The 14385-nt window shown below is 36.0% G+C and overlaps 1 protein-coding gene across 3 annotated transcripts in view; it reads right to left on the reverse strand.

Annotated features, from left to right (window-relative positions):
• Positions 1–9135: 9135 nt before the first annotated feature.
• mymx (myomixer) overlaps positions 9136–14385 on the reverse strand; it is a 49645-nt gene continuing 44395 nt past the window's right edge. For all 3 annotated transcript variants that reach the window (XM_084093656.1, XM_084093655.1, XM_084093654.1), the window contains 5 exons: positions 13858–13949; positions 13657–13742; positions 13298–13570; positions 12073–12180; positions 9136–11106 (listed from right to left, as the gene is read on the reverse strand). In XM_084093656.1, the coding sequence (XP_083949782.1) occupies positions 10877–11106; positions 12073–12180; positions 13298–13570; positions 13657–13742; positions 13858–13949 (789 nt within the window). In that variant the 3' untranslated portion in view covers positions 9136–10876. The remainder of the gene's footprint in view (positions 11107–12072; positions 12181–13297; positions 13571–13656; positions 13743–13857; positions 13950–14385) is intronic.

Consider the following 14385-nt stretch of genomic DNA (forward strand, 5'->3'; position numbering starts at 1 on the left):
CTTCCTCACACATTGAGATGAATCTCAACAGACAGGCGTGCTGCCAATTAACCACTGGCTCAGAATACAACAAATGAGAGATGCACTCTGAACAAAGCAGCGTTTGGAGAATAAAGAGGGAGACGGCAGCATATATTAGTCTGAGATAATGAATTGGTAAATGCATAAAAGATAGACTTTGGAAATTAAAGTCAGCACAATATTTTGTTCAAAATGATGGAACAGAATTCAGGGGTCTTGAAATGTGTTTGATAAGTTAAAAGTTAATGATAATTCAAATAAAATTATTATATTCAACAACAATAAAATTACGTCCAAAGCCTTTTTTGTCATTTTAATAATTAATAATGTAATGTATTTGAATGTATTTGAGTTTTTCAAAGAATATTGATTGCAATATTGAAATATTTGCAAATAGTTTAACAAATAAATTCAGTTATTTTTATTTATTTAATTAATTTATGTATGCATATGTATGTTTATTTTATTATTATTTGGTTTGGTATTTTAATTGATTGACAGCAGAAACAGTCAAAACTGCTTATCAGATTTATAATTATATCAGATTTACACATTTAACCCTTTGTTTGCGTATTGAATGATTTGCAGTTAATCAAATTATAATTAATTTCTAATTGATTAACAGGTGAAATGCAGTCAAAACTCCTTATTAGATTTATATTTATATTAGATTTACACATTTAAACCTTGTTTGCGTATTGAATTATTTGCAATTGATAAAATAATTAATTCAGTTTTTTTTATTTATTGATTGACAGCTGAAATAGTCAAAACTGCTCATCAGATTTATTTATATCAGATTTATCTATTTTATCCTTTGTTTATGTGTTGAATTATTTGCAATTAAATCAAATTCAAATGAATTCAGTTCATTTTTGTAAAGGATTCACAGCTCAAATACTGGCAAACGTGCTCATCTGATTCATTTATATGATGTTTTATTAACAAAGTTCAGGAGGAGCATGTTCAGATAATTAAGCTGATTAACACAAGAGGAGCACATTCAGTTAATCAACTCATTAACGATAAGAGGTGTATATACAGCAGACCTCTTCCCTCTGTTCGTCGAGTTTATCCATCCACCCATTCTCCTCACTATAGTATTCTTATCACAACCAGCGGGTCTGGGCCAAAATTCAGAGCACATTTAACCATACGTCTGCATATTGAATTATTTGCAATTAGTTAATAAATGATAATTAATTCAGTTAATTGATTGACAACTCAAATACAGACTAAACTGATCATATATATATATATATATATATATGTGTGTGTGTGTGTGTGTGTGTGTGTCTGTGTCTGTGTCTATATCAGATATTAATATTCTACATTTAATAATTTGTTTGCATAACCTTTAACCTGAGCAGAACAAAAGTACAGGGCCGAACACAAGAGCAGAAGTTCAGTGTAAAAGCGCTGCGAGCCGTGATCAAAACACTCGACGCGTGTAGAGTTTCACCTCTGAGGACACACAGATCAAAGCCATGAAGAAGACCACAGTAAAGAGAGATATAAAAGCACAGATCACTGGAGACCAGAACACGACTACAAACACTCGATACCAGACACCTGTTCATGAGCAAAACACTCGCACGTCTATTCAACAAGCAAGTTTGATGCAATAAAGCTAGACTGCAGGTTAAATTAACTGCATGCTTCCCTCAGTTTATAACAGGAATAGGATGTTATGCGCAACAAACTTCCATATTCTGAAAAACAGGTTGCATCACTTCTGGTTCAGGTCTTTTGTAAGTTCTTAAAGGGGTGGTATAATGCCCCTTTCACAAGGTGTAAAATAAGTCTCTGATGTCCCCAGAGTGTGTATGTGAAGTTTTAGCTCAAAATACCCCACAGATATTTTTATATAGCATGTTAAAATTGTCCATTTTTGAGGGTGAGCAAAAACGCACCGTTTTTGTGTGTCCCTTTAAATGCAAATGAGCTGCAGCTCCCGGCACAGGGGGCGGAGCTACAACAGCTTGCACTCACACAGACTTGTTGAAATCAGATTCAGACAATGATGGAGAGACTCTAGAAGAAGTGACAACATGTAGAAGCAACAGGACATTTCTGAATGGATAGTTGATGAATTTATGTATGTGTAGTTATCTTCTAGTCATTGATTAGCATATTCTGTCTTGATAATCTATAAATCGTGTCCCGGGGGTGGGGTTTATGTAAATTCTAGGGTTGGTGATGTCACTAACCCGGGAGGAATGTCGTGTAGTCTCTACCAGCCGTTTGTTGTAGTCCTTAAAAAGCGATTTCTTTAAAAGCAAATATCTCCCTTTGCTTTGAACTTTGAGTGTTGTAACTTTGCAGATGTTGTTTATGCTCAAACAGCAACATTACACACTAACTAAAGTTAGAAAAGTGAAATCATATTCAACCACCCCTTTAAATATAAAGCCTTTTTACTTAAGATGCCTTCAAAGGAGCGAGCAAAGATGAGCATAACTGATGTCTACATTTTTTATTTTTTTATTCTTTTCACTAATATTTAGATGTTTAAATAGAATAAAATGCAGACAATAAAAAGAACTTGCTAAGTTAGCGGGTCACCTTAAAAGTCCATAGATATTACCATCAGTTCATATTGCAAACAAATATTTCAAATCTGAATTAAAATCTAACAACAGTCATACAAACTGGTGATAAAAGTTAGCTCAAATAGAGCATGATGCTTGCAACGCCAAAATCATGGGTTTAAATCCCTAGAAATTCATAACAGGTCAAATGTCCACTTAGATTAAAAGTATCTGCCAAATGCATGAATGTGAAATAAATATCTTTGGTAATCAACAGAATTGAGACAAATGCCACACATCAAGACTAAACTGGCAGTACAATTTCTTTATGATGTAATGCAGTGAAGAGCTCTTGTTTCTCAGCATTCTTCTCCATTTGACAAACACATCCTCAGTTCCCTGAGACGGGATATAGGATTCCAGCCTCCTCACATGAGTCGGTGAATACTGAGAGAGGTCGTGACCTCTGAGGGTTCTGGCCAGTGGTGACAATAACAAGAGAGATGGTCAGAAGCGGCCCTCGGGGACACATTTAGACAGAGAGTTTCCCATGACACCGGGTCAAACCCTTCAGCTCGCGCTCGGAGAAAAGAACATGCTAAAGTTACAAGAGGAATCTGTTGAAAGTCTTCCTTTACTAGATTTAACTCACCACCAAGACGCTTTGCAAACACCACTAGAAATATACCATGAAATACTACTGTATATTTTGAAGTATATTACAGTACCATTTAAATACAAAAGCTTATGAATGTGATAATCAAACAGAGGTGAAATAACTCGCTGCTTAACTACCAAAGTATGATGCATACCAAAAGTTCACGACCATTTCCACAAACCGTATTGTAATACAAGTAATAAAAAAATTTAATTAATCTGTTTGAGATAGAATTAGTGCTATATTTTTCGTTATAAATGACATGGCATCTGAGGACTAATTCTTATTTTTCTCAGTTATTCTGCTTTATTTCCAGATTCAGTCATAGGCTCGAGCACGTTCGCACATTCGCACTCTTCAAAAACGCCACTTTAAATCTCTTAACAAATTAAGATGTAAATGACACTTAAAAAAGATAACAATAAAAGATATAGATTGTACTGAATGTCGGCTTGCTTATTTTGCTCAAGATAAGGATTTATTGAGTCCACATGTCATGCAAACTAGAAACTCTGCTTCTAACCACAGGTTGAGAGCCGTCGCTCCAAACACACAAGTTTGCGAAGCTGTTTGCGAATGTTCGTTGGAGCGATGCTTTCGGGAAACACAGACTATGCTGATAACGACGGAATAGTTGGCAAACAATGCTTTTGTGAAACACGCCCCGGTTCAGTGGTGTACAGTACTGGTCAAAAGTTTGGAATAATTCTTTTTTTTTATTGTTTTGAAAGAAGTCTCTTTTGCTCACCTAAGCTGCATTTATTTTTTTGAAACAATTTTTTTGGCAACTTGTTTTCTTTCAATTAGGACAGTATTTCTTTTTGAAACAAAATGACCATCTATTGAAAATGAATAGGGGAGATCAATAATAAGAGAAATATTTAGTATTCAGGAGCATGTTCATCAAGTTCATGTTCACATATGCGCACACACACACACACACACTATTTAGTGTTAGAGTATTACAGGCTTTTTACAACTTTTTTTATTATTACAACTTTATCCTCAGATCAATGAGGCCTATGATCAATCAATTTCAAAAGTTAAATACAAAACCTGCCCTAATTGGAAGAAAAATTTACAAAAATATCGAATCCAATAATTGGTGATAATATCGCAAGTGATTTACAAGCAATTTTTAAAAGGTCGGTCATTTTTGATCGGGAACACTTAAGGTGTTTCAGGGTTTCAACACGGCGTAAGGGTTAATGTTTTTTTGGTGAGCATATTGATACTTTTTTTGATAAAAAATTAAGTGTTTCTTTGGTTCAGACAACGATATAGACCAGGGATGGGCAACTTCAGTCCTGGAGGGCCACTGTCCTGCAGAGTTTAGCTCCAACCCTAATTAAACACACCTGAACAAGCTAATCAATGTTTTCAGGATTACTAGAAAAGAGTATTTGCCAGGGTTGGAGCTAAACTCTGCAGGACAGTGGCCCTCCAGGACTGAAGTTGCCCATCCCTGATATAGACTATTGAGAATGTGAGAAGCCTGTTAGTGCACATTGATTTCTTCAGTCAAGAGAGTTTGACCTGTGAAGTGATCAAGTGTTGACAGCGGGACAGGCTACAGGAGCGGGTCACGACCTCTGTGACATGGGGCAGTGAAAGCGACACATGCCCCTCTGCCCCGCCATTGACCCGATATTCTCTGATTCAGTCCTTCTGATGACCGGCAGAGAAAGACCTTGATTGTTGGCTTTCATCAGTGTAATTGACTCGTGACACCAATCAATGGCCTTTTTAAACCGGCTCTGCTCATTAGTCATTTATCAACATCATGGAGTAAAAGTGACACCAGGACCATCAAGAAGTGACTGTGGTCCCAGACTTTTGGACCCCACTATATGACATTTAAATATCAATCTTTGCTTCAGATGTTTCTCTGAGAAATAAAAATCAACACAGTAAGAGTAGAGAGCTAATGCATCGTATCAAACAGAAATGCTCTCTATTTTCTGATCTTGAAGAGATCTCATTTGTGATTTTCTTTCCTGCATGATGTTTTTAATGAATGTCTTTTGTGAAAAGTCCTGGAAACTAGAGAGTTTTTCATTCTTCATTGATTCATTATGATCCTCAGGGATAAAACTGGGGGAGATGTGATGTGGACGGACAGGAAAATAGCAGCAATGCTAAACTTCACTCAGGATAAACGACTGACTCATTGAAATAATGAGTCACTGACAGAGAAGTGGGTTTAATTAATGTCCCGTCTCACTGGTGTCAGGCATACAGCCATTCACAGGAATAAATTAAATTTTTAAATATATTACAATAGAAAGCAGCTATTGTAAAAGTAACATATTGCTGTTTTTACCATTTTGGTCAAATAAATGCAACTATAGTGAGGAGAAGAGACTTGTTTGCAGGTTTTCTGAGTGGTTTTAGCATGTTGCTAGGGTGTTGCTAGAGTATTCCAGGTGGTTACAAGGGCATTGCTAAGGTGTTCTGAGTGATTTTAGCGTTACTAACTTGTCAAAACATGTATTCATAACGTTTGTTTTTAGTCAGCCAGGAAAGTTTTCGTTACGGAAATATTTTTTTTTTTAGGTTTGCAGAGCATTCCACTAACCTTCCCATAACGTTCCTTTAATACGAATTTGTCACTTGTATCACTTTACCACAGTAACAGATTTTATGTTAAGCGCCGAATAACAAAGACTTCAGCACAATATCAATATGGATTTTTTACCATATAAATTTTATTCACAGACTTTAAAAAGTGAATAACAATTAGGCCTATGTGATAGTTAGGATAACATTATATTAATTTCTTACCACTGAATTAATGGGATGATCATGTGCTTCTCTCTTTTGGTCAGTAAACAAAATCTTCTCGATGAACTTTTTCAACTTTGAATTCTTTTTAAATTAGACGTGCCAAATATCTCTGAAATTACACTATTCACAATATATATATATATATATATATATATATATATATATATATATTTTTTTTTTTTTTTTTTTTTTTTTTTTTTTTTTTATTAATTATGAACAATTATTCAATAAAGAGGTCAATAACTAATTAACGCTTTTCACATTTCCGCGTTTCTCGGAAGGGAAATCTTCATAGTTTGGTAAACTTAGTGGCGAGTGAGAGACTTCATTAAATATATTTTTCGTGTTCCCATTTGCTCAAATAGCTAAAGAAAAACTACACAATGGAGTTTTCATAACTTTCAAAATAGGAAAAAAATTTTTATTAATAAAGGAAATTGGAAAAGAGAAAGATGTCAATTTTATCGTCACTCATCATAGCCAATGTATTAAAATCTCCATTAAAACAGCGTTAACTAGTATTTTTGTAATTTGGTGCAAATGTTATATACCGGTAATACAACGTAGGCTACAGTGTTATAAACATACATTTAAAACAATTTTTAAATATAAAATTAAAAAACGTTGTGAGAATAGTGCTTGGCTTTCTGTGGCAAACATCACTATAATAAATGCAAGGTGGAAGCCAAAACAACTTTTTAAAATGACCTAATTCTTTTTAATGCTTTGTGTGACCAATATTTAAGCATTTGCCTTTTCGTTTTACTGTATCAGAAGCAATAGCTAGCCTACATGTCTGACCGTTTCTTTTTTTTCATACCTGACTGGATATCGTATTGCATGATGGGAGCCGCTGTTGAACGATGCTACACGGTCCATTAAAAAATCTGCCCGTCCCTTTGCACTTGGCACATTTCGAGTACTTAATGCATTCTAATCCGACATTGACCGTGTGGTGAAAGCCATTGTTTGAGCACTTTCACCCCCCCTCTGTCAGCTCGGATTTACCACGGATCCTCTTTTGTTTAGCATCCTTTCGCGCTTCATTTCGAGTGGCGACTGTACCGTCTCTTATTATCATTTCAACGTGAAATACTCACCAATTATGTATGCTGAGACTCTTTGAAAGCTTAAAGGGATTGGTGGGGCATCCAGCTTCCAGCCACAACAGCTTTTCATATGCAAACTCACGAGCCCAGTATCCCAGTATCGACCTCTGAGGGTTTGGGTTTGAGCCGGAAGGCTCAGATCTCCTCCGCTCAGTTTTAATGATTATTGTGGAGGATTTCTTACTGTTTGTTTGTAGTTGGCATATAAGCGCTTTTGAAATCCCCTTAGGAGAGGGAAGGACGAGGGTGTGTTGAATTGGAGGTGATTGTATGCCCGGTGGATCGTTAAACAGGCATCAAACAAACAGATCATTTCTTCACTATGAGAAGCTGCTGCCATTGATTTATCCCAGATGAAGGCGGTGTCCGCTTTTCTCTGCCTATAAGAACACATTTTGCTCATTTTACAAATATATAAAGATGCTTTCAAATATTGTCAGTCAGATAAACCATCGAAAAATACTCCTCTGTTATATTCATATACGGTTAGGCTATATATCATTTCTCCTGTCTGAATGTTAGTTAGTATACGGAGATATTCACTGTGATAAAACCTTTAAAGGAATCCTATTATTATGCGTTTCCACCTTTTCAACTTTAGTTAGTGTGTAATGTTGCTGTTTAAACATAAAAAAGATCTGCAAGGTCTTTTGGACAATGTGATTTTTCCAGATCTTATGAAGTCACAATGTTACTCATTTAAATAATCCCCGCCTATGGAATACGCAAAAAAAGGGGGGGGATGAGGCCTGGTTAAGCTGCCAAAACTCGTTTGTTTGACCTTCCTAAGGCTGAGGAACTTAGAGTGGTTAAAATTTATTTTAAACACTGTCCCTGAACATTAAAACCCAAATGTTTATCTGTGCGCTGCACATTTTATGGAGAACAGCTTGTTTTCTGTTTCTTTAAGCTCTCGCTTTTGTAAGACCGTCCACCGAATTAACCATGGTTTTGTGATCGATTATTGTTTGTATTACCTTAGTTTTCCAACAAATATCACAATTAAATGGTGGATAACATCGTATCTAAAATTCCTAAAAACATACCACTCTGAAAAGTCCTGCGAAATCCATGCTTGCAAAGTCCGAAATCTGGTCAGCACAATCCTCTTGTTCATTAACACTGTCAGGGTCTGAATCGAGCTCCAACTGGTTTGAAATTTATGCCATCATTATTTACACTAGAGAAGAACTCACAGTTATGGGAGGGCGGGACATTTCCCAAACACGCCCTAAGCACTGCCAATCACAACACACTAGGCCAGCTAACCAATCACAGCACATTTCGTATTTCGGAAGAAGGGGCTTCATGGGTAGAGAGGATCTGTAATAATGTAAAATATGTGAAAAAAAATCTTTCTTTTTTTTAAACAATCAATCATTAAAACATATTCTAGTACACCCCAAAACTTTGTAAAGGGCATAATAGGACCCCTTTAAAACCAGTTAAAGTAGCAGCTAGCAAAAGACCTCATTCACATCAGCGCCATCTTTGATTTTTTAACGGGAATGAAAGCGAGGCTGTGAGGGATAGACATACATCAGTCTTCAGTGGGCTGTACTTTTATTTAATGTGTTTTTGGATTGTTCTGCTGATGAAATACTGCAAACATATATTTCCAAGAAGTTTCAGTACACAAAAAACTCAAAAGCTTTGAACAACTTTTTTACAGCGGATGCCATTGAAAACACGGTAAGTCTATCCCTCACAGCCTCGCTTTCACTTCACATCTGTCATGGCGCTGCTCTGAATAAAGTCTATCCCCCTTATTTTTCACATAAGAGTGAATTTGTAAATTTAACGTGTCTGGCTTCCGGTGTAATCCGGGAACGTCACAGGTTGCCATCTCGTAATTACAGTTATGACATGGCGTGAGCGAAGCAGAAGCTGGATGTTTTGGTTCAGGAGGAACTGTAATAGGCTGTTTGTTTACGCCGCTTGGTGACTGTCCGTCTATAAAACACATTAATGAAATTAGATAGGATATAAAAGCAATTTGATGGCAAGCTATAGAGACAAAACTGAGCTATACTTTAACAATATTTACTTTTTAATTTTTTTTTCTAATTCATTAGTTTTAAACACTCATAATTGCATGGTTTATGGTGGTTTATGTATGTATATCACTCAATAAAATGATCACCAGTGCAGTTTCTGTTTTGCCAAATCTTTAACCACAAAATCCCATTATGCAAAACTCATTTAAACTGCTGTAATGACCTTATTTTCTTTTTAAGGCACAATTCAGCTACATTCTTCTTTTTTTCTTTTTTTTTTACAAACTGAACATATTAGCATAGTCCTAAAATGTGTTCCACTGTGAAAAGTCTAAAATAATGCATTACATGTTTCAATTTGTGTACAATTGGTCATAAACCCCCAGGCCACCAATATCAAAACAATAAGAATCATATGATACAGTTGACCGTAACAATACTTCTTCCCATAAAAACCTCCTTCTAAAATGCACATGACACAATGCATTAGTTTAATACCGAAAGCAACACTAGAATAAGTGAATCAAATGTTTAGTTTGGAAACACACGTGTTAAAGGGATAGTTTGCCAAAAAAATGAATAAATGAATGACAGAATTTTCATTTTTGGGTGAACTAACCCTGCAAGACCACACAGAACTCAAACCAACACAGAAAAACATGACAAGCAGACAAATAATATGTGCCAAAACCTAATAAAAAATAAACAATGACTGGACAGATTATTGCAATCCAGGCCAAAAGAACATACATGAACTGAAAACACATCAGACCACCTCAACTGGAATATGGTGGAAACACTGAACACATTACATATCAAAAGTCTCGTATCAGTAGATTCATTATGGCAGCTGTCACCGTATCCACAGCAAACTTCACTCATTAATGCACATTTAAAACAACAATGGCAAACAAGGGACTTTTAGCATGAGAAAAAAATAATTCATCCAGAAATGAAACTCAACTCACCCTTTGGATGTTGCAAACTCAAATATCTCACTCTCTTCTTCCAGAGGGCCACTTTCCTGCAGAGTTTTGCTCCAACCTTAATTAAACACACCTGACCCAGGTAATGAAGGCATTTGGGATTACTAAAAATATCCACACAGGTTGAAGCTAAATTCTGCAGGATCGTGGCCCTCCAGAAGGACTGGGTACCCCTTTTACATAACGAAAGGGGTCAGTCGAGCTCCAAAAATGACAAAAAAAGCACCATGGGAAGATTCTCACACAAGTCTGTTTCTCACACAAAGCTGTTTTATGACTTGAGAGCAATTGAAATATAGTGGACAAGTCATATGCACTACAGTCATGATACTTATGTGGTGCTTTTTGTCATCAGAAATGATGAACTGTTATTCCAGGGTTGTCTTCTCTGCATTTTCTCCTCTTTTCTAGCTTGTTTGAATCTAATAAACCTGGCATTGTATATTATGAATATCATTGGCTCTGTGACAAATTGCTTTTGTTCCTCTTTGGATAAAATCATCTGCTAAATGCATAAATGTAAATATAATGTTCCATGAAAGAAGGGGTCATATTGGTTTTGAACAACATGAGGGTGAGTACATTTCATTTTAGGCTAAACAAACCTGATATCAAAACGGTTGAAGGAATGAATATTAAACAACCATACAAGATCTCATTTAAAAATGACAAAAAATGATTCTCGCCATCAAATCCATAAATAAATTGTAAGAAAAAAAGTTTTTCAGAAGCGTTTAACTTGTGTCCTGCACATGTCAGTCAGGGTCTTTGTCATAGAAAGTGTCAGTCACTCCTTTTTCCCAAAGAACTTCCTGAAGACGGATTTGTTCGGTGGCCGCGGGAGGCTCATGTAGCTCCTCATGGGCAGATCGGAGAGGGACTCCTCGGCCATCGCTGTGCTTCTACTGACCGACGGCATCTCTCGATCTCCGATGAATAAAGTCACCGAGTAGCTGGAGCTGCTGTCCTGGCCTTTGCCTGAAGGGGGCGCTACAGGCTTTATCCTCTGATACGTGGCTGTGGACAGAGATATCTGTGTTTAAAGTTCATATATACATAAACTACAATGCATGATGTCAAGCCTAGATAAATTGACATCTTCACGCTTTATTCAAATATGAGTAAAAAGTCAGTTGTTTTATTTGTGATGATAACACAATGAAACGTGCCAAATTTTGTGGGACATCATTTTTGGTCAGGCTGTCATACAAAGAAATTATGAACAAATGCAAAAACAAGAGAGAGCCAACAAAATAAACATTAATAACTGATTATGTTGCAGTCATTGTATAGCTTTCCTGTAGCCAAGAGTAGGTCATGGTTTCTGCTCCTAGGAATGCATGAACTGATTAAATGTATACCTTGAATGCAATGCATGTCGTTTGGATAAAAGCAACTGTCATATGCATTAATGTGAATATACAGTAGTTTTGTTTTTAATGACCCTACAAGTTCAATTAAACCATCAAAATATAAGTGAAATATTTTATATTTTTAAATATTTTAAATATGAAGGAAGTACAAAAGACTATACTTGATTAAGGTATTTATCTGACAAAATTATTTGGCAAAAAAAGGCAAATTACAGCTACAGGTTTTATTTTACTATGCAAAAAAAAAAAAAAAAAGCATAGATAAACAGAAAGCTCGCATTGACTACAACATATTTAGTTATTAATATTTCATTGGTTCTCTCTCGTTTTTGCATGCGTTCATAATTTATATGACAGCCTAGCCAAAAATGATGTCAGCACAATTAGCATGTTTCATTGCGTCATTATCAAAAATAAAACAATTGACTCCAAGCACAACTATGCAATATGCTTATTTAACACATTTTTGATAATATTTGAATAAAGGGTGAAGATGTAAATTTTCCTAGGCCGGACATCACTTTTGGACACAACTGTACACCATTATATAGCACTGTTTCATAAGAATGACCTGTTTGCATGGCAGATGTTGTGAGTGCAGTGGCTGTACCTGAGGTAAAGGAGTGTGAGCGTCTCTTTTCACTGGTCCAGCCCTGAATGGTGGACATAGAGGACAACTTCTGTCTCAGAGACTCGCCATGAGACTCAAACTCATCCTCTACAGACAGAAAAAACAGAACATGAATCATTCAACCTCTACAGGACAAGCGCAGACAGTGTAATTGAGTAACAAAGTACTTGAGGTGAGAAATAATGTGACCAAGTTGGAAATGACAAAATCCAGAGCGCTGAATAGAAGTGCTTCTCCAGAAATAGAAATGCGCTGACAGCAAACAGATGTGACCATGCCTCATAATGTCTGCGTGAAGCTCTGCTCATGTTCAACAGAGACCTCTACTGCCCTCTTTTGGATGTCCAAAACATTTGTCTTGCACATTATTTATTTATTACTTGCATTAGTGGCCAGTGTTGAGGAAGCTACTGTCAAACTAAAAGCTAAATTTATCTCATGTATGCTTTTAAATACATTATACTAGCATACTTAAGATAAATTATATATTTAATTAGATATTTATTTAAAAAATGTATTCTACAACAAGGCAAAATACTGATTAAGAAAATGATTTTTTTTTTAACTAACTACTTTGAAGCTATTTATGGACCAAATAGGCAAATTTATACACATTTATTATAAATGATACATTTTATAATACACTTGGAGCCACTTTTCTGGAACAATAACAACAAGGGTTTATGAAATACAACTATAAACTTAATTTATAAACAAAAATAAAATAATTTATAATATAATGGTAATGAACAGCAGCATTTCTAGTCAACTTAAATGGCTATATATACATATTATATATATATATATGTATAGATAGATAGATATATAGATGGATAGATGGATAGATTTATGTATGTATGGATAGATGGATGGATGGATGGATGGATGGATGGATGGATGGATGGATGGATGGATGGATGGATGGATGGATGGATGGATGGATGGATGGATGGATGGATGGATAGATAGATAGATAGATAGATAGATAGATAGATAGATAGATAGATAGATAGATAGATAGATAGATAGATAGATAGATAGATAGATAGATCGATCGATCGATCGATCGATCGATCGATCGATAGATAGATAGATAGAGATGGATGGATGGATGGATGGATGGATGGATGGATGGACAGAGAGATAGAGAGATGGATGCTGAGTTTTTAGCAGCCATTCCTCTAGTCTTCACACAGTTTCTCACCAGAATGACCTGCATCTGTGAATGAGGGGAGCAACAGATCCTGATGTGTTTGGTGGATCTGCAGAGCGTCACTGGTGTGCACTATGATCTCTTTGGTTCGGCCTGAGGCAGGCTGACTCTGTGCTAAAACCGTGGTGGTGACATAATTTCTCACGGAGCAGCGACATTTATCTCCATACTGACAGTCTGAGATAGGAGGAGAATGTCTAGAGAGCGTCGCTGAAGCTGAAGACCCATGACACTTCGATCTATTCACTACAGAATCACTGGATCCTGTAGAGAGAGAGAGAGGATCTCATTTGAATATGACTATAAAAACAGACTATTAAAAGACAGACAGATGATAAATGGTATAATACCAGTGTGTGCTTGGATTCTAAGGATCCATTTCTTCATCATAAATCGTGAGGAGGCACTGAGGAGATACTCAGATCCATCGCGCAATCTGAGAGAAAATGGTAAAACAAGTGAAGCGATTCAAACTACTTCCCATCTGTAACTAAAACAAATAAGTTGTCTATATAAAATAAGTTGATGGACTTTAGTTGTCCATCATTTACCTCAAGCAAAAGCAGTTGGGTTTTTTGGTGTACTCCGGTGACGGTTCACACACTGCTCCAATTAGGTTCAGAGGAAGACTCGTCACACAGCTCTATAGGGTACAAATATAGACTCGTTTTGGTGAACTCATATCCTAAGCTGCTTTACAGCTGCCATTGAATGTAATTCAAATCACAATTCAACCTTGCAGTTTAACTAGGGATGCACCGATATGAACATTTTGGCTGATACCGATAACCGATACTTCTTTATAATTGAAAGCCAATAACAGATATATTGGCTGATAAATCTAAATCCAGATTTTTATATAATTTTTGAGAGCCTGATTACAAAAACAAAAGTCTCACCATTAAAATACATTTCCCAAGCACACAATTATAATAATCTCATTATGTTATGTAGCCATATGACAGCACATGTTGCACTTAACTATATTTTCCTTTCCTTTCATATTTCAAGCAATTAAAAACCATCATGTGAACAGTGTGCATCTGAAGTGTCTCAGCTGAAGGAAATAATCCATTATT

The sequence above is a fragment of the Abramis brama genome (genome assembly GCF_963993115.1).
Source record: "Abramis brama genome assembly, chromosome: 19".
Classification (NCBI taxonomy): domain Eukaryota; kingdom Metazoa; phylum Chordata; class Actinopteri; order Cypriniformes; family Leuciscidae; genus Abramis; species Abramis brama.